Source organism: Penicillium atrosanguineum (assembly GCF_028827265.1).
Source record: "Penicillium atrosanguineum strain IBT 20685 chromosome Unknown utg000002l_segment0_segment0, whole genome shotgun sequence".
In the NCBI taxonomy this organism is placed as follows: Eukaryota; Fungi; Ascomycota; class Eurotiomycetes; order Eurotiales; family Aspergillaceae; genus Penicillium; species Penicillium atrosanguineum.
Genome location: NW_026623134.1, coordinates 774,553 through 793,467, shown reverse-complemented (window position 1 = coordinate 793,467; position 18,915 = coordinate 774,553). Strand labels below are relative to the sequence as shown.

The following is an 18,915-nucleotide window of genomic DNA, read 5'->3' as shown; positions in this document are numbered from 1 at the left end:
GTCAATGTGCACGATGTGACTGGTCCGTGACGGGGTGATGATCTTGCATGCGGGCGCTTAACGGCAGCCAACGACAGGCAGAGATGGCCTCATCTTTCTCACACACGCTGCTCTTCACACCGTCACACACGATGCCTCTCATGCTCATATACAGATCCCCCTCCCCCGGCTTACTGCCCCACCTGGCCACCTGGGAAGACCAAAGTGCCCTGCCCTCGAGATTTGTCCTCTCCAATGCCGAGACATGTCGATCGGCAGTGATTGAGTGATTTCTGCTGCACTTAAATCTCTTTCGCTCCCTGCTTGATCCTAGTCACAGGTGCCGGCCATGACTTCTGCTCCGGTCGCCCTGACTCCTTTATCGTATATCTTCCCTCTCTGGCTGCTGTATACGGTTCCGGTCTCCGCGTCGACTGGGTTACACATGAAACGCTCTGGAAGTGTCGATGCTCCTCCGTCGCTGAACAGATCGCTACTTGCCATCCAACTGGGAAGCATCGCTGGCGCCTACGTTTTATTTGTTGCCGTTCTTCTTGCCCTGCTTCTCTTTGTTGGACGACGCCTGCGTCGGACAGTCCACTCTTCCAACTACTCCTTGCAAATGCAAATTTTGAGACCTGTCAAGCCCACACTTGATATGGATCCCAGCCCGATTTCGCCCATGTCACAGGATCTTCCTACTCTTCATCGAGGAGGCAGGCCTTCCCAGACCTCTTTTAACGGCAGCATGGTGACAATCGACGAGTCCGTGGTCGCCTCGGACCGCCAGCGGGCTCAGGATGAAATGGAGATGCTATACGCAGCGGTCATGGAGCATGATGCCCAAAAAACCGCTGGAGTTGATATCGATATCACTGCGAGGAATTCGGATTCTCAGAGTAATTCACCGGCTAGCCAATACACCAACCCATTCACCGATCGCCATACCTCGCAAAACTCGGAATACTCATCCTCGGGTCTTTTGAATGCTCCCTTGAAATCTCCCAAGCCGTCTCGCTTAACGAAGTTATTCAGCTCCAACTCTCGATCAAATCCGGATGCAGGTAAATTGAAGTCTCCGCGGCTTAGCATTCGCAAGCAACAGATTTCCTCTCCTCTTGGTTCTCCTGGTCCTCTTGGTTCTCCAGAGATTCGTTCGCCCCAGCCTTATATTCCTGAACAGCCGCCTCTATCACCACGGATCTATAACCCCGGCCCGCCTCCTTCAATCCCCTCAACTCGCCCAGGACTAGCTTTTGGTCAGAACACGCTTCCGGTTATGCCTCCCTCGGGACGTTCAAGAGCACCCGCTCCCTTAAACTTGTCTACCACCAACCAGGCAGCATCTAATCTGCCGTTCCGTGATGCATATCCTCTGCGTAGTGCGCCGGCAACCAAGACTACTATTCTGGAGAGGCCTGTGAAGAATTCACATGGACCTGTAACTGGCATGCCGACACCGTACAGTGCATACATGCCTTTCACTCCGGTGACGCCGTTCACACCTGGCCGAACAGTCACAAAGCGTCAACGCAGACGCGAGGAGAAGGAGAATGGTCTCCGAGTTCTGAATGAAGATGATCTAGTCAAAGACGATCACGACGTGTGGGGTTGATAAAGTACTTGGTAAATTGTGATCAAATAAGGCGTCAGGAAGGTGGCACTTTGGACCTGAATCTCCTTATTGAAATACACTGGATGTATCTATTTCATCTCACTTGTCTATCGTGCATAAAGTGTCGCATCTATTTATCAGCCTTCTTCAAATGCTGCGTACCGTTAATAATCGCCTCCGCATAATCCGACCGACTCCCTGCCTTCTCAAGAGTCAACAGCGCCTGGATCGTACACCCACGAGGCGACGAGATACTCTCTCTCAGAGCAGCGGGATGAATACCGGATTCCAAAGCAGCAGATAATCCCCTCAGGCCATGTAAAACCATCTCCATAGCATCGGGTCTCTTCAATCCCTCTGCCACACATCCATCTAGAATGCCCTCAATAGGAACTGTCATAGCAGCCAACGCCGCACCAACCAGTACAGACCCAAGATCCATCTGATTCTGAGGCAAATACTTGATCGCGCCAACCTGCTTGAACATCCACTCCACAACCTCGGTCATATAAGCAGGTATTTCCCGCTCTGGAGTCTCGATAATAGTCATCGATTGACGGAACTGAGCACCCATGTTGGGAATCACCTTCATAATCACTGGCTCTGCAATCTCCCCATCAGTTCCCTCGCGAATGATCCGGGCCAGGTTCTGCGGCGTCTGCCCCGCCAGCAAACTGATCACCAATTTCCCAGCCAGTGCCTGGCGCACACCCTTCGTACCGAGGACATCATCGGCCATGAAAGGTTTGAATCCCAAGACAACAATATCTGCATCTTTCATAATCTGTACAGGAACATCCTGCGACGAAGTCACATGGACAAACGGTTCCTGGTCAGTGGCGAAAGAAGATGCCAAGCGCTCAGCCGAAGCGGCACTTTTCGTGCACGCGACAAAGCGAGAAACAGGTCGTGATTGTGAAGATTCAGTTGCGAAAGCTGCGTCGAGGATGCCATGGAGAATTGCACCGCCCATGTTTCCTGCGACTGTGAGTCAGTGGATCTGGATGTGGGGTTGGGGTATTTACCGCATCCGATGAATGCGACGGTGCGTTCTTGGGCCATTGTGCAGTTTTTTGTGTCTTGTATAATGGGAATTGGATCTGTGTTGGGAATTTGTTGGAGATGTGCTGTGAACTCCCAATCTTTAGGCTGATAAAGGCTTCGGGGCGAGCATCCGAGCTTCGGTTGATGGAACCGAGCTTTCCAATTGAGCAATTTGGCACGTGGAGTCTTTGGGTACTTGTGGGTCACTTTATATTCAAATAAATAACACCATCTTAAACCACATGATTGATACATTAACCCCGGCGTATTCTCGTGCGAATGAGCTTCGCCCCTCCCAGCCGATACCCATAACCCCGCGATCCATGATAAGATCGTATTAGATCGACGGTAGAAAGAAGATACTAGATGGACAAACTTCCAGTAATCCGCTTAAACTCCCCCTCCGTATGTTTTCTCAACATCTCATCCATCCCAGCAACCCGCAACTTCGCCAACGCCTCCTGCGACTTCGACCCGCCAGCTTCACCATCCCACGCAAGCGAGTAAACACCACCACCAGTAGCACCGGCAGTCCCAATCGCCGGCTTCTCATCCCCTGCAGAGACACCAGATACATCAGAAGACCCAGAAGCCGGCGGGTAGTGGGAGCTGGTGGCCAAAAGACATGGCGCTCTGCGCACTCTTGTGAAACGCAAATAAACCGCCCGGCGACGAAGACAACGAATCGCACAATGACTCCTAGCGCACCAGGCCATGCATCCACAGCTTGGGTCTGCACAAGGCCGGGAAACTCGTGGATGAAAGTGATACTGGGGGCTTGCCGGGCCATTTCCTCCAGCCCCAAAGTAATCATTGCACTGACGTGGTCACGGCGTGGTATGAAGCCTAGATTTCGGGCTTGGAAGTCTTCCGTGTGTATCGCACCTTCATTTGTCGCCCCGAATACACTCACCACACGGCGGAGATGGGGAGCATTCTTAAGTTGTGGAAGGAGATTCGAAATGAAGCGCATGCGGCCGTGGTAGTGTAGCGATGTATCGAGCTGTAGGTCTTCCGTTGTTGCTATAAAGTGTCAGACATGAAGTAGACGACAATTTTATCCCGAGTTAGAGATAAACTAACTATATTTCGCAGCCAAAGAGCCCTGCGTCATGAATAGAATATTTACAGATTCCTCTTTTCTCCTAATCTGCCGACAAACATCATCTACCTCTTTAAGAAGCCCGACATCCGCGCGAATGAACTCGAAAGTCCCATCTGGGTTCAAAGCCTTGCATTCGCTCACAATCCGGTTAGCTGCGCTCTGCGATCGACCGATGATATATACGCGCGGACTGGAGGTTCTTTTCGCGAAGCATTTTAAAGTGTATTCGCCTATACCAGAGGTTCCACCAACGAATATGGCTACTAGGCCTTTTGGAAGGTCTGAGGAGATGCGCGAGTTTGAGGAGAGGATGTTTTTAAGGGAAACCATTTTGCTTGAGTGTTCTTCACTGATCTATCAATTAGCTATCAATTACTGCGTTTTGTAAGCTCTAATTATGAAATGAACTTCGGGTTGTTCAATTACGCCGGTTCCGGAACCCGACGGAGATAACGCGGCGTTAGGCCAGAGATCTCTGTAGAGCAACTATGCACAATTGTAGACCCGCAGCGCCGACAAATTGAGGCAAATGGTTGGCTGGAGCCACCCCCACCATCCTCACTGTTTCTTACTTGCACCTTTCGGGCACTCGCGCGCTTCCGAATTCCGAGTCCTGTCTTTTATGCAGCACGTATCTACTCTCAAGTGGCACTGTCGAACACAGGGGTGTCATGACGTTATTGAGCCAAGTAATCGATGATTGATAATCACTACCCGGGGTCTCGCGCATCCCAGCATTTAGGCCCGAGCCCGAGGTATAAGAAGAAGCAAGTGAACCATCTAAAATTACCATCTGCTATAAGCCACAAAGTTTCGAAATGTCAACTCAAACCGCCATCCTCGTTAGCGAAATCGGTAAGCCACTGATCAAGGCTTCCCGTCCCATCCCAGAACCGAAGGATAGCGAAGTCCTCGTTCAGGTCACCGTTGCAGGCCTGAATCCACACGACGCAAAATGTCGTGACTGGGGGCTGTTCATCCAAGATGTTCTACCCGCCGTTTTAGGCGCAGATATCGCTGGTGTTGTGACCCGCGTTGGTCGTAATGCCACCCGATTCAAGGAAGGGGATCATATTTTCGGGCAGGCCTTGCTGCCCAGTCCAGCCTCCGGGGGTCTTCAAGAATACGCTATTCTTGATAGTAGATTCTCGGCTAAAGTTCCTTCGGGCTTCACTGATGCTCAAGCGACTTCGCTACCGACCAACTATGTGACAGCTGCAGTCGCCCTCTTCGATACAACCTGCTTTAGTTTCCCGGCGCCGTGGGATCCTGCAGCGAAGAGCTTCGACTACAAGTCGACTTCCTTGCTGATTGTCGGAGGTGGCTCGAATACCGGGAAATACGGTATTCAGCTCGCTGCCTTGGCAGGCATTGGAAACATCATCGTCATTGCTGGTTTGAGAGGCGCCGCAGATCTCAAGGCTCTAGGCGCAACTCATGTTATCGACAGAACCAAAAGCCCGACAGAGATTGCCGCAGAAGTACGCGAAATCACCGGAGATGAATTGATCTATGCATTCGACACTATCAACCCACCCGGAAGCCAGTTCATTGGTGTTGAAGCTTTATCGAATTCCAAGACTGGAAAGCTTGCTCGGTTGCTGCCATCGGGCCCGATTGATGAGACAAAGCTCTCTACTAAGCCTGCTGGCTTTGAGACTCTGAATGTGTTCGGTACATCGAATGGTCGACCTGATACCGCTATTCCACTATGGGAAACGGTAACTGACTGGCTTGAAGAGGGAAAGATTAAGCCTCTGGGTTATCAGGTTATCAATGGGTTTGATCTAGATGCGGTCAATAAGACGCTCGACGGGTATTCGAACGGAAGTTTGAGTGGTCAATGGCAAGTTCATGTTTAAGAACAAAGATTGGCAAATGATCTTGTTCTATTCATTCCTAGTACTTAAATGCAATTTGTCGTCTAATTAAATAACTACCACTGTTAATCTAAACTATTACCAATTGTACTCTATCCACGCCATGACTTCCTAAAGCAACACTTTGAACGACGGGTCCACGGTCGTATCCAAGCGCAAGAAGTCCGCCACGCGACCGAGGTGGTCAATACCCCAGTGCTCCTCCTTCTCTCCCTCGGCGTTAGTGCATTCAAACCACGGCAGACCGAAAGCGCCAGAGGCAAACGCTTTCTGCGTATTCTCATCGAAGAGACTCTTGCCCTTGGGCTCGGTCGACTATTGAAAATTTATAAGTGAGTATGGGTGCGGAAGTAAGCTAGTGGCTTCAGACTTACTTCAGTCAAGATCGCTTTCGCCACATCCCCACCGAGTTCGTTCTCAAAGACAGGCGAGAACATCTCCGGAGTGATGATAGTCGTGTCGCCGTTCGCCCAAAATGTTTCGTAAAGCTTCTCGGCGATCGGAACAAGCTTCTCGGGTGCCTGTTGGGCAACCAATGCAAGGGCGGTCTGGAGGTGAACGGTCGATGCAGGGAAGCCCTTAGGGATCGAACGTGACATCGGGACATCGAATCGACGAGCCCAATACAGACGCTCGCGGTTCAGCCATGGTGACTTGTCTGTGACCCGAAACGGTTAGATCGGTTGGTGTACATGCATGACTCTCAAACTTACTCTTGACTGCAAGGGGAGGTGCGTTCTGGCACAGTTGAAAGATGTCTTTCATGGATGCGGGAATGTATTGAATCTCGCATTTTGAGAAGACGGGGGAGTTCTGCAAAGTCATCAGCAAGGCGAATGGATCTTGGTTTCCATAGATCCTACCTTCAGGACATGAAATGCGATGTGGCTAAAAGGACTGCCAATGTCAAAGTAGAGGGTGATCTGAGGAGCGCTCATTTTGCAACTGTGCTGATTCTTTTTGAATTTGCTTTTGTAGGATGTCTTATTCAACGAAACTATCACCGACTTTATAGAACTGAAGCATTGATTTATGATTATTCATCGTCTGCAAATTGAGTCACCGCTCCCATTGGTCCTCAACGGATTCTATACGATCGAGGAGGATCCGGGTGGGACCCACTGCCTTTGTTGGGAGCCAGCAAAGGGCAGCCAGCAGCCAGCAACGAGGAACCAGGAACCAGCAACTCTGGCTGTATCCCCAACCTGTTGCCGCCTTCCCTCACCTGAGTTTCAGGCAACTCTAAAGTCAGCGTCCTCTTCTCGGGAATTTCGATTTCTAGTATAGTCTTAATCCTATCGATTGTATCATGTTGTTTAAAGATCATAACATGAATTCGAATTGAAACGTCCAACTTTGAACATTTCAAGCAATTCTTGTGCGGGTCCCAAATAGCAAAAGGACATCTTCCGGGTGCACAAGACCGAGACAAAAGAGCTACTCGCGTAGAGTTTCCATTCTCAAACATTGCTCGCAGATCCTGAATTACATCGGATTTCTCTCAACTCGCTGATGTTGAGGGATTGCTTTGACTCCTCGGTATTGACTGCCTCATTGGATCTCAAAACGACGGATGGGTGGAAGGCGTTCATAACCACCATCACCAAGAACATCATCGTGGCATCAAAACCATACAGGAACACTTCATGGCCAATCAAATAGCCGTTGTTTCCCTGGGAAAACTCAATGAGACGATAAACCGATCGAATAAGGATCAACACACAGGCGGAGTACAGCGCAAATAGGAGGCCTCGCCAATCTCTCGGAATAAATCCACAAGAGCTAATTGCACTTTCAGACTCTGAAGTTGGCGACTGGTTGATTTGGTAGTGAAAGATCAATGAACTTGTCAAAAAAGCACCGAAAAAGACGAGCTGGACGCAGAGGCCTGCAACGATAACCCATTGACCAATGACCATGCTGTTTTGGAGACTGCTACTCATGATACCGCCACCTATATTATTAAGTAAATTTGATTGTCCAGGGAAAAGTATTGCAAGAATGTCATGTTTGTGACTTCCCACTTACCGGCGCCTTGAAGAAGGAAGGAGAGCACATCCCCAAGAACAAATATCTTGGTCATCAACTGAACAGGCACAAAGCTCAAATGCTGGCCATGCAAGAATATAATGATTCTTCCCAGAACCATATATATCGATGCCGCGTAGAGGGTCGGTGCCAGCAAGACGAATAGATTCTGCATCGCATATATTGTGGTGTTTTGTGTGTGGAAATGAGAAACAGCTCGTGCTCCATATCCGATAATTTGAACTATCAAGCATTTGCATATTAGGAAAGAACAATACTCTGAGTATTGGTTGAAAATAGGCTGTAAACTAACATATTCCTCCAACAATAAACGGGGTGAAGTATTTGGTATGCGTTCGTATGCGTTGAAAGAGGTGGAGGGCAGTGGTCAAGGAAAAAAGTGCAGCGAAGATCACTGCGCCTGCCAAAGTGGGCGTATAATGGTAGAGCACAAATTTGTAGTTAGAAGTCGACATTGTGGATAGGTGAAATGATCAAGATACCAAAATCGGTTTGTTGGACGAACCGGATTAAGAATGCTTTCTTAATCCATAGAGCCGGCAGAGGCAGGGAGTTTATATAGACTGATAATATTAAGAATTGAGTGAAATCTCTGATTGCACATCTTATTTTGATAACTAGGCAACGTTTAACCGAGAGGCAGTGAACGGTCCATGGGTTCTAGAAATCGAGATTAATCTTCGGGGGCTTAACATTGTGAGTATTCTAAGGCTACAGTGTAAATATCCGAAACCGAGTACGACAATTAGAAAGGAGCACTAGAAATAACCTTATCGGGGGCCCTGTCCAAGCAGCCAAGTGCAAGTTGACTTATTTTGACATGGTGTGGGGCCGGAGCCAAAGATAGACTTCGTATTCGGCATTCCTCGCTCGGGTTCGCGAGAGTAAACAACCGAGCTTCGGTGACAACCAGAGCGGTAAACCATTGTCAATTCATCGATAACATCCCGATGATATATCCAGATCCTGCAGCTGAAGAAATGCCATCAAAGAACAACCCCTCTCGCCTATCGTTTGTCCCACATTGGTGCATAGATCAGCATTGCGGGAGACATCCTATTGGCACCGATAGCCCCACGGGGACACTTGTCGACGCCGAACGAGGCAATAGTCGTCTCATGTCACTCTGTGCTAGATAACAACCAGTCCATTGACTAACATGTAAAGGTGGATACTTTAGTCTTCGCACAGCTTTGCCTCCGTGTCATTTTCGCAGCGAGGCCGAGGGGAACTCTCACCATAGCCACAATTTGACATCCCATAGTCATCCACTATGGCGGATCCACGCATAGACCAGGGGTACCAGTTGGGTGTCGACGTCGGTGGTACATTTACTGATGTTTATGTCCTCACCCCGCATGGGAAGACCGTTCGGGCGAAAGTCCCGACCACCATCCCGGATCAAAGCATTGGAATTCAGAACGGCATCGCCAAAGCCCGAAAGCTACTTGAAGAAGAGACTGGATGGTCGGGGACTTTTCAGTTTATCCATCACGGTACAACAACCGCTACCAATGCTGTCCTGGAGGGAAAGGGCGCCCGCACTGCGCTTGTGGTGACTGCCGGCCATAAAGATATCCTAGCGCTGCGCCGCTCGCAGATTCCCGGCGGTTTAGGCGCTTGGCTATATTGGACACCGCCGGAGCCTATTGTTCCTCTGGAACGAGTCGTTCAGTGTAAAGAGCGTATGTCAGTCCATGGTGAACAAGTCACCCCCGTGGACATTGACGATCTACGAGACGAGCTGCGTGAGCTGGCAAAGCAAAAACCAGAAGCTGTCGCTATTTCACTTTTGAACTCTCACAGCAATAACGAGCATGAGCGCGTGGTCAGCCAGGTCGTGCGCGAAGAGCTAGGCTCAGATGTCGCCGTGATTTGTTCGGCGGATGTCTTGCCTGAAGTGGGCGAGTATGAGCGGACGGTGACAACATGTACGAACACTCTCGTGAAGCCTGTCGTGCAGACTTATCTCCGCAATTTATCAGAGACACTTGCTACCGAGAGCGAGACGATCCGAGTTCTGAAAAGCGACGGTGGCTTGACCAGCTTGAATCTTGCTTCTGAACTACCAGTGAATATCCTGATGTCGGGACCTGCTGGCGGTGTTAAGGGAGTGGCTGACGTTGTTTCTCGAAACACTCCATACAAGAATTTGATTACTCTGGATATGGGTGGAACATCCACCGACTGCGCGCTGATTTATGATGGTCAGCCTCAACTGCGACGAGAAACAGTCGTCGGAAACCTGTCTGTTCGCTCCCCAGCCGTCGACATCAAGACGGTCGGCGCGGGAGGTGGCTCCATCACTACTTATATGGAATTGACCGAGACTCTGCGCGTCGGGCCTGAGAGTGCTGGTGCGGTTCCAGGACCCGCATGTTATGGGAAAGGAGGACGTCAGGCGACAGTGACTGACGCAAACTTGGTTCTCGGATACTTACCCAAAACGCTCCTTGGGGGTGATTTTGTACTAGATGTGGCAGCATCCATATCCGCCGTGGAGGATATTGCGTCTCAAATGGAGCTCCCTGTCACCCAAACAGCTGAAGATATCATCACTATCATCAATGAGACCATGTATGGAGCTCTGCGTCTGGTTTCTGTGGAGCAAGGATATGACCCTCGCGAGTTTGCACTCGTGGCTTTTGGAGGGGCTGGTCCTTTGCATGCCAACGCTGTGGGACAACTTCTTGGAGCGTGGCCTGTCATCATCCCTCCCTCTCCTGGCATTCTTTGTGCGCAAGGTGACGTTACCACCAAACTCCGCCATGAACAGTCGGCCACCTTCATTCACCTTGTCTCTGAAACCACTGCCAATCAAATTCGGGGCCAATATGAAGCGCTTGAGAAACAGTGTCAAGATACTTTACAAAAGTCATCCGGTGAACATTGGCCAGTCACCTGGAAGGCCGCGTATCAGGCGGATCTCCGATATAAGGGACAAGCTCTCACGATTACAGTCGATCTGACAGCCGATGACTTGGCCGCAGATACAGCTAATTGGCATGGTGTGCTTCGACAAAAGTTTGACCAGCAACATGAGCAGCTCTTTACTTATACCTTGCCCGACTTTGAGCTCGAGCTGATGCGTCTTGGCGTCGTGCTTGAAGATGCTTCGCCAGTCACCGATATTCCTCGGGTTTCCAAAGCGACAACTTCCGAGCCACCTGAAGAAGCAAAGATTGGAGAGCAGAATATCATCGTTCAAGGGAAAGAGCAACTCGCCACATTGTGGGATCGCCAAAAGATCAGCAGAGAGGGAATTAAAGTTCTGGGTCCCTGCATTATCTCTGAAATGGATAGCAACACGCTTGTTCTACCCGGCTACTATGGTGAGATCGACAGTATCGGAAATATCCTGATTAACCCCCAGAACCGGGAGCCAACTGCTGTCACAAATCATACAGCCGAATCGGCCAACAAGCTTGTCAAGTCTAGTCCTTTAATCCCGACTCTGATTTCTTCCACCCTTGGCTCCATCCGAGGCGAGATGGATCAGATGATGCTGCGTTGCAGTATGTCACCGGCAATTCGAGAACAACAAGACGAATTTAACGTCATTACCGACGCCAAGGGAAAGATGTTGGTGGGTCAATTTGGCAGCTTCATTACCGAGTTCCTTAAGGTATGGACAGGCACGATCGAGGAAGGCGATGTGTTTATCACCAACGACACCTATCAGGTAGAGGGTGCCATCAGCCACCTCAACGATGTGATCGTCTTTCTGCCCATCTTCCATGAGCATCGCCTTATTGGATATGCTTCTCAGTTTGGACACTTGACCGACGTCGGCGGTATCGTTCCCGGTAGCATGTCAATCAACGCTACCTCGGTGTTTGATGACGGTGTTCAGATCCCGTGCATCAAGCTCTACTCAAAGGGAGCTATGAACTCTGATATTGTGGAGCTTCTGTGTCGCAACTCCAGACAGCCGGCATGGTATCGCTCCGATTTGACTGCCATCATCGCTGCATGCTCCATGGCTGCGACCAGAGTGCGCGAGCTAGTCAATCGGTTCGGTCAGGAAGTGTATCTAGCTTCGTGTGACGAACTGCTATACCGAAATCGCACTGGTCTAGCGAAGCTTGTCGAGAGGCACTTTGATGATAAGGAAAGCAAGTTCACAGACTTTGTGGATGATGATGGTCATGGTGTAGGTCCTTGGGCACTCAGTTGCTCCATGAAGAAGGTGGATGGTAATCGCCTGAAGTTTGATTGGAGTGGCACATCCCCTCAGAGCCAACACAGCATCAACTTCTATTTGTCGGAGACCATGTTCAAGATGTTCATCGGGTACTATCTGATTGCGGCTGCCGCTCCGGGTACAGTGATCAACGATGGCTTCCACGATCTGATCGATGTACATATCCCCAAGGGAAGTGTTCTCAAGCCAGTTCGGCCTGCTCCAATCTCATGTCGCACACATCTTCTCGGGCGCACCTTGGATATTGTACAAGCTCTCATCGGCCAGAAAGACGACACATACCAAGCAGCAGCTGGCTTCAGCGACTCGCCCCACTTTTTCTATTCTGGATTCAAGCCCAATGGAGAGTGGTACCAGCTTTATCAGATTGGCTTCGGAGGTGTTCCTGCCCGTCAAGCCGGCGATGGCCCCGACTGCCACTGCCTCTTCCCGGCAATCAAGTCCATCCCAACAGAAAGTATCGAATTGAATTACCCACTGCGCATTGAGGCGAATGAAAGTATGGCCGACAGTGGTGGACCGGGCTATTACCGTGGAGGTAACGCGCAACGCACTCTATACAGATTCTTGGCTAGAGGAGAGTTCAGCGTTCATGATGATCGCTGGTTCACCAAGCCGTGGGGATTGAAGGGAGGCAAGCCTGGCCAGCGTTCTCGAAAGCTGCTTTATCGGCACTCCAAATCAGCGGATGCACCGGCGGAAATTCTACCATCGAAGTGTGACCATATCTGCGTTGAACCTGGTGACCTCTTAGAATGGATAACATGGGGTGGTGGTGGACTCGGCGACCCGTTGACGCGTCCAGCTGAGAAGGTTGCTCTCGAAGCTCACCGCAAGCTCGTCACAGTCAACGGAGCTCGTGATGGATACGGCGTGGTTATCAACGACGATTTTACGGTGAACGTGGCCGAGACGGAGGATCTGAGAGCACAGATGCGTCTAGAGCGCACTTCGCTTGGAGAAGCTCCGGTTTACGATAGGGGCGGAAGTATTGAGACCCTGCGGGAAAGTTGTCTTATGGAGACTGGATTGGAAGCTCCGCGGCCCCAGTGGGAAGCAGATCCCTATGGTCCGCATGTAGGGTTGGACTACGTGAAGGAATGGTACGCGGACATGAAAGTCAGCCCAGGATGGGAAGTCCAGTAGATGAACGTACGACAAATTCTCTGTTGGACCATACTTATTAATTCGATTGGAATGAGGAAACAGCTTAGATTTCATTGAGGAAGGAGCAACAACTCGGTTTTCTTGGCCCCCAATACTAGGTGAGACATTTTTGGGCCGCTTACTCGCAAGCGCAAGATAGTACCTATTGAATAGTCCGGCCTTTTTTCTGAGCCGGCAAGTGCGACTTGACTGATCTGAATGCTATGTAGAATTGCACCAATTCTTGGAAACTTTGTAAATGAGCTAGCGAGAAAGCGTCCCAGAGCCAGATAGCACCTAGGGAGATCATTAAGAAAGTCGTCTCTCCGATACCGACCAGTCCATGAATCTTTGGGAACAATTACGAAGTCATATTCATGTAATAGTGACCAAGCCTTTAACCCCCAAAACCATTGAAGTCAACGCATTGCGACACCAACAACCTACAGGACCGCCCGCTTCGTAGACATGCTGGCCGTCTGCTCCTCTCCAATGTGTATGGCCCAAGAAAAGTGAGTCCTCGAAAGCATAGAATCCCAAAATGTGTTGAACGACCACTTGAAATATGGGTCAACCTTGGTCTCCGGCTTGCTTCTAACCTTGGTTGATGTTTGAGGCTACGAGTCAGTGTAGGATTTGGAGTTCGTTTTTAGTATGGTGAGTTAAGAAGACAGCCAAACAGAATGCGAGCCAAAGATGTGTCATTAGTCCTCTGGAAGAGAGGAAGAGAACGAGTAGTCCCAAAACAGTTTAGTTGAAGCCCTATGAGGCCTCCGCCCGTTGATCAACAATGTGCCGCTTTAAGCGGCGCTGCAAACGGCAACGATCGTAGCCTCGCGGGGATAGCAGTCGGGCGTCACAGAGTTGATCGTCTTCATTTATTCAATCTTTCTCGATTTCATTGGACATATGACTCGGGCGCTGAACTCTTGAACAGCTGGACAGCCCTAAGACCTCCCACTCAGTCCCTTGATGAACGGACGGTGCTGATCGGCCCGCTCCCCACATCGAAATCCACGGCTGTCGTCATCTTCGGACTATTCACGTCCCCGAGTTGATTTAAATTGGAGCCTCTCCACGGTATTGTGTGCTCCGGGTTTGCAGTCGCCCTTGGCGTTGCCCTTGGCGTTGCTGTGCATTTTCATATTACGACGCGGTGGATTCACTCTTCCGTCCCGGTATCTTGGTATCTTGGCCTCTGCCGGTGGCGTGTGAACTGAACACTGTGGACAAAGATCATAGAACCTTCTTATTTTTCTTCCCGCCTTTCTCACTCCCTCTTCAGTCATCGTACCTTTGAACCGCCCCCATGCCCCTCACTATCCTCTCCGGGTCGCAGCTTCGCGCTCTGCTGCTCTCCCTCAACCGTGATGAGATCGTGAATCTGCAACGAAACCTCGCTGACGCCTTGCGAGATTACTCCACCGGAACGCAGGAACAAGGCTGCTCAGCAACTTATCAACCCCAGCGCACAGCCATCACCCGTCAAAATGGCTGCACCACCCTCTTCATGCCCGCCACCACGGGCCAGACACTCGGTATCAAGATGGTCTCACTGCAGGACGGAGGGACTGCGGGGTGCGCCGTGGAACGCAGTGCCCTGGAATTCAGCGATGGCGACGCCCCGTCCAGGCGGTCACGGAACTCCTCCGTTCGCAACTCGGTGGCCTCGCTCTCTTCCGATATGAGTGACCTGTCTGTGGAGTCCTCGGTGGAAGATAGCAACTCTACAACTACTGGAACTAGCGGGACTGGAGACAGCACTGACGACTCGACCCTACTCTCGGGATGTGTCAATCAGCTACCCGTCAACAGTCCGAGTATATCGAAGACTATGGGGGCTTGGCCCGGCGTGGGCACGCGGGATACCTCGCCAAGAGGTAGTGTCACACTCTTGGATAGCCAGAGTCTACCCTTTGGGCTCATAAATGCCCATGAGCTGACAGCCTTCCGCACTGCGCTGGCTTCGCTGATGATCTTCAACAAGCGCAAGAAGGTCCGCACACTTTTGGTGTTCGGTGCCGGTACCCAGGCTTATTGGCATATTCGGCTGGCGATGATTCTCCGCGGCGACGAGATCCGTCGGGTTTACATTGTGAATCGATCATTCGACCGTGCTGCGGAACTTCTACGGGATATCTACCAGCCTGAGAATGCGAGCTGGCGCGGAGAAGCCAAATTCTCCGCGATGAGCACCGACTTTGGCGAATACGGTCGAATTCTGAAGGAGCATGTCCGCAAGGCAGACGTCATTTTCTGCTGCACTCCCTCCGCCGAGCCACTCTTCCCGGCGGAATACCTCACCTCTCGCGAGGGCCGCCAAAAGGGCCGGTTGATCAGTGCGGTCGGGTCCTACAAAGCACACATGGCCGAAGTCCATCCCGACATTCTCCGAGACGAGGTCAATGTTACACCACCCCACCGTCACTTCCACAAGCATACCCGACGAAGCGGAGTCGTGGTGGTCGATAGTCTAGACGCCGCTATGAAGGAAGCCGGCGAGATCATCCAGGCCGGAATCAAACCTAAGCAAGTAGTCGAGCTGGGTGAGCTCATGATGGTCCGTCACGCAACTCACAACTTGAGTGAAGAAGAAGCCGCCGAAGAAGAGAAGAGTCTGCGCGAGTGGGTGGAGCGGGGAAATGTTATCTACAAGAGTGTCGGGCTGGGCCTGATGGATCTGGTCACCGGCGGAGATCTGGTGCGCTTGGCGCGCGAGCGCAAATTAGGGACCACCGTGGAAGATTTCTAGAAGAACTTCTAGAGGACTGTTTGTTTGTATTGCGTACCTGTCTTTGTAGTATACCCTGTGTCATCTCTTCACAATCGATGCTCCTTTCCCGAAAGACCTCACTGGTCATCCCTCGTACCGTCGAATTTCCCGCGAAAAAAAAAAAAAAAAAAAGAAGTCAATCGTAGATGTGGCCCATTTTCCCTTGCAAAGTTCACGCTATTCTACACGTTTCCTATTGGAAACGTGTATGAATGTGTATGTTGAAGTCGCTGACAAAATCGTGACACTTGTATGGCGCGTGGCATGATGTACGGGAGCCTGCGTCATTGCTAACATCATACAGTCAAGGTACACCTCGCATTTCCTTTCTTTAAGAGGGGATGTCACCCCTCAGGTCATTACTCATTTCATCTTGATCGGCATACTCGCACTAGGGCTTTCGTCTTTTCCTTGACACAACCCTATTCTTCTCCGATCAGGCTATTGGCGCATTGTCACTCTGTATCCCCGCATCGGTGAGGGGCAGCGCTGAGGCGAAACGAGCTTTTTCGTCTATCTAAAGCGTTTTTTAAAGAAGAAAGACACTGCTCTAAGATCAGGAGCAGCAGTCTCGCTTAACACCATGCGAAACACAACCTGTTTTCTCCCCAATGGACTCACGTTCACCGTGTCACCCGTTTTTGGTGGGGTCACGTTTAAAGCGAACGACGCGAGCGCTCACAACTCCACCTTCCCACCAGGTTGGACGATTATCATCCACACAGAGAAAGCTGCTGGAAAGTCTCCTGAAGAACGAGGCAGGACAGGCTCTGAAAATGGCCTCCCCGCTGCGAGCAATGACGACCAAAACTTCTATCGCTTTACCCACCCCACCTTGAATCGCGACTGCCTGTACATCTCCTACATCGTCAACCCACCCTCCAGCGAATACAAGCCCGCCACCTCCCCCACCCGGCAGATTGCCATGATGCTCTGGGCCACTATGTGGTGGTACTTCCACGAGCCCGAACCGGACCTGCACCTGGACACAGCAGCATCGAGCGCGACACCACTCGCCGGAAAGCCAAAGGGAGATTGGCGGGTGAATATCAAGCGCGAGGGAATCTTCAAAGGCCGAAACCTGCTCCAGAAGCTTGAACGAATGGGCCTGATATCCAGCGAAGACTCCTCCGTCGGGTTCCAACCCGTCGAGACACGCGACTCAAGCAGCTGGTCCAATATGTTCTTGAGCCGTCGCAGCTTCTGGCAGCTCGATCCGCGCCTTTTCCTATTCACTCTCGCACCCCGTGCGCCTCTATCACCTTCCTTGACTCCCCTCCAGTCTCGGCATGCTTCTCCTGCCCGCGATGTGCTGCCCAAAATAGGCATTTTGCCGCCAACGGAAGCAGTTTTCCATACTGCGAATGTCCCCGCATTTAGCTCTAACGGTCCTTTCACGTCGGCGAGTCACTTGCCTACGTATTATCCGCCTGCACCCACGCAGTATACATTTACCAATGGAGTGCGCCATCCTATTCGATCGAAGCCGCCGCACCAAGGCGAGGTGTTTTACGTGCGCTATATACCCAGCGTGGGCCAGTGGCTATCGTTTCGAGTGCCGTTCCTCCCTATGACCAAGTCCACGTCAGCTCCGGGATCTAGCTGTGAAAGTCGGCCGCAGACACCTAAGGCTGTGAGTTCCTCGGTCACAGGGATCGAGCAGCATCTCTTCCAGAATGTCTCGTCTGATTTGGATACCTTGCATCGGTGGATGAACGATCCTCGAGTTGAAGCGGCGTGGGGTGTTGGCGGAGAGCACTCTGTACAGGAAAAGTTCCTGCTACAGAATTTGACCAGTCGGCATAGTTTCCCTGTTATTGGATGCTGGGATGGTAAGCCATTTGGGTACTTTGAGATCTACTGGGTGAAGGAGGATGGACTGGGACGGTTATTGGACCGTGTGGATAACTATGATCGGGGTATTCATCTTCTGGTCGGTGAACAGGAGTTCCGGGGTTCGCATCGCGTTGCCATTTGGCTGAGTGCCTTGGTGCACCACTGCTTTGTGTCGGATATGAGGACTGAAGCGATTTACCTCGAGCCGCGGGTGGATAATACCAAGTAAGTGCGAGAGATATTTATCCCGGAGCAAATGCTAACCACTATCCAGGCTCATCGGCTACCTACAAGATGCAGGCTTCTTTAAAGAAGGCGAAGTAAGCTTCCCCCACAAGCGCTCCGCTGTGATGAAGATCAAGCGCGAGTTTTGGGAAGCTCCGGCTCTATAGATGGAAGCATTTATCTGTCAATAATATACATGACGAGTAACGAATAGCTTGCCTGTTTCTTTCTCTCCTTCTCTCCTGTTCGTTGTTTATCTCTGTCCGGATGGGCGTTTATCATGCGTTCTCATGGCTGGATAGATGAATTTACTCTGGTCTTGATCTACATAGTCTACAGTTCGTCCCGGAATTGGTGCGACCACCTACGCTCTCCGATTGGTTCTCCAACCCTAATGCCAAGTCATATTAATCTATATCTCGAGTTCTTCTAAAGTATTCCTGCTAGTTAGAAACGTATTGCGTCTTCCTTCAATTTAACTATATTTCAAATTACATCTTAGCTTGCAATGAATCGATGGGACCTCCAAGCCCATCTAGAACAAATAGCATCCCTCTGTATATTGGATCACACAATACTTTTCCAACCGAAAATGCTGTAGCCTCGATCCGAACTTATGGGCATCAATCTCAAAATCATCATCGTACCCCTCAAATTGATCCAGGCTTGGACAGACAGTCAACAGTAGCTTATGCCCAGCTTCTTGAGCGGCGGCCTTGACAAGACTCTTATACTCAACCTCGTCCTTTTCCATCATACGCTCTGGCCCATCAGGGTGTTGCCACTGTATGCAAGGTTCTTACTGAGATCCAACGCTCAGTTTGATCAGAGCAAGGTGTCACTCGGGCACAGGGCTGTTCAAAGCAAAGCAGCTTATTTTCTGAAATAAGCAAAGATCTAGAAGGCCCGTGTCAGTTGGGGACAGCTGTACCGGAACATCCCCATTCCGGGGCTATTCTACATATAGTATAATGTGGCTTTAGCATTAGGATTGGAGATTAATCGCAGAGCGTACGTGGTCGCACCGGCTTCGGGACGTACTGTACTAATAAAACACCG

General features: G+C 50.7%; 9 protein-coding genes across 9 annotated transcripts; 5 read left to right on the top strand and 4 right to left on the bottom strand.

Moving 5' to 3' along the window:
• Positions 1–328: 328 nt before the first annotated feature.
• On the top strand, positions 329–1,594 carry N7443_002040 (uncharacterized protein; the record flags this gene model as incomplete). Its single annotated transcript, XM_056882096.1, has 1 exon — positions 329–1,594. The coding sequence occupies one exon, from the start codon at positions 329–331 to the stop codon at positions 1,592–1,594; it is 1,266 nt and encodes a 421-aa protein (XP_056743937.1).
• Positions 1,595–1,724: 130 nt separating this feature from the next.
• On the bottom strand, positions 1,725–2,656 carry N7443_002039 (pyrroline-5-carboxylate reductase; the record flags this gene model as incomplete). Its single annotated transcript, XM_056882095.1, has 2 exons — positions 1,725–2,578; positions 2,620–2,656. The coding sequence occupies 2 exons, from the start codon at positions 2,654–2,656 to the stop codon at positions 1,725–1,727; spliced, it is 891 nt and encodes a 296-aa protein (XP_056743936.1).
• Positions 2,657–3,000: 344 nt separating this feature from the next.
• N7443_002038 (uncharacterized protein) lies at positions 3,001–4,073 on the bottom strand (the record flags this gene model as incomplete). The annotated part of the gene is made up of 3 exons (XM_056882094.1): positions 3,001–3,271; positions 3,301–3,661; positions 3,722–4,073. The coding sequence occupies 3 exons, from the start codon at positions 4,071–4,073 to the stop codon at positions 3,001–3,003; spliced, it is 984 nt and encodes a 327-aa protein (XP_056743935.1).
• A 488-nt stretch (positions 4,074–4,561) lies between these two features.
• N7443_002037 (zinc-binding alcohol dehydrogenase family protein) lies at positions 4,562–5,605 on the top strand (the record flags this gene model as incomplete). Its single annotated transcript, XM_056882093.1, has 1 exon — positions 4,562–5,605. One exon carries the CDS (start codon positions 4,562–4,564, stop codon positions 5,603–5,605), a length of 1,044 nt encoding a protein of 347 aa, XP_056743934.1.
• A 129-nt stretch (positions 5,606–5,734) lies between these two features.
• N7443_002036 (uncharacterized protein) lies at positions 5,735–6,561 on the bottom strand (the record flags this gene model as incomplete). The annotated part of the gene is made up of 4 exons (XM_056882092.1): positions 5,735–5,938; positions 5,998–6,281; positions 6,337–6,436; positions 6,487–6,561. The coding sequence occupies 4 exons, from the start codon at positions 6,559–6,561 to the stop codon at positions 5,735–5,737; spliced, it is 663 nt and encodes a 220-aa protein (XP_056743933.1).
• Positions 6,562–7,083: 522 nt separating this feature from the next.
• On the bottom strand, positions 7,084–8,127 carry N7443_002035 (RTA1 domain-containing protein; the record flags this gene model as incomplete). Its single annotated transcript, XM_056882091.1, has 3 exons — positions 7,084–7,577; positions 7,652–7,894; positions 7,965–8,127. 3 exons carry the CDS (start codon positions 8,125–8,127, stop codon positions 7,084–7,086), a joined length of 900 nt encoding a protein of 299 aa, XP_056743932.1.
• An 818-nt stretch (positions 8,128–8,945) lies between these two features.
• N7443_002034 (uncharacterized protein) lies at positions 8,946–13,022 on the top strand (the record flags this gene model as incomplete). Its single annotated transcript, XM_056882090.1, has 1 exon — positions 8,946–13,022. The coding sequence occupies one exon, from the start codon at positions 8,946–8,948 to the stop codon at positions 13,020–13,022; it is 4,077 nt and encodes a 1,358-aa protein (XP_056743931.1).
• A 1,309-nt stretch (positions 13,023–14,331) lies between these two features.
• Positions 14,332–15,774, top strand: N7443_002033 (putative proline utilization protein PrnX-like; the record flags this gene model as incomplete). The annotated part of the gene is made up of 1 exon (XM_056882089.1): positions 14,332–15,774. One exon carries the CDS (start codon positions 14,332–14,334, stop codon positions 15,772–15,774), a length of 1,443 nt encoding a protein of 480 aa, XP_056743930.1.
• Positions 15,775–16,378: 604 nt separating this feature from the next.
• Positions 16,379–18,023, top strand: N7443_002032 (GNAT family N-acetyltransferase; the record flags this gene model as incomplete). Its single annotated transcript, XM_056882088.1, has 2 exons — positions 16,379–17,856; positions 17,906–18,023. The coding sequence occupies 2 exons, from the start codon at positions 16,379–16,381 to the stop codon at positions 18,021–18,023; spliced, it is 1,596 nt and encodes a 531-aa protein (XP_056743929.1).
• Between the last annotated feature and the right edge of the window lie 892 nt (positions 18,024–18,915).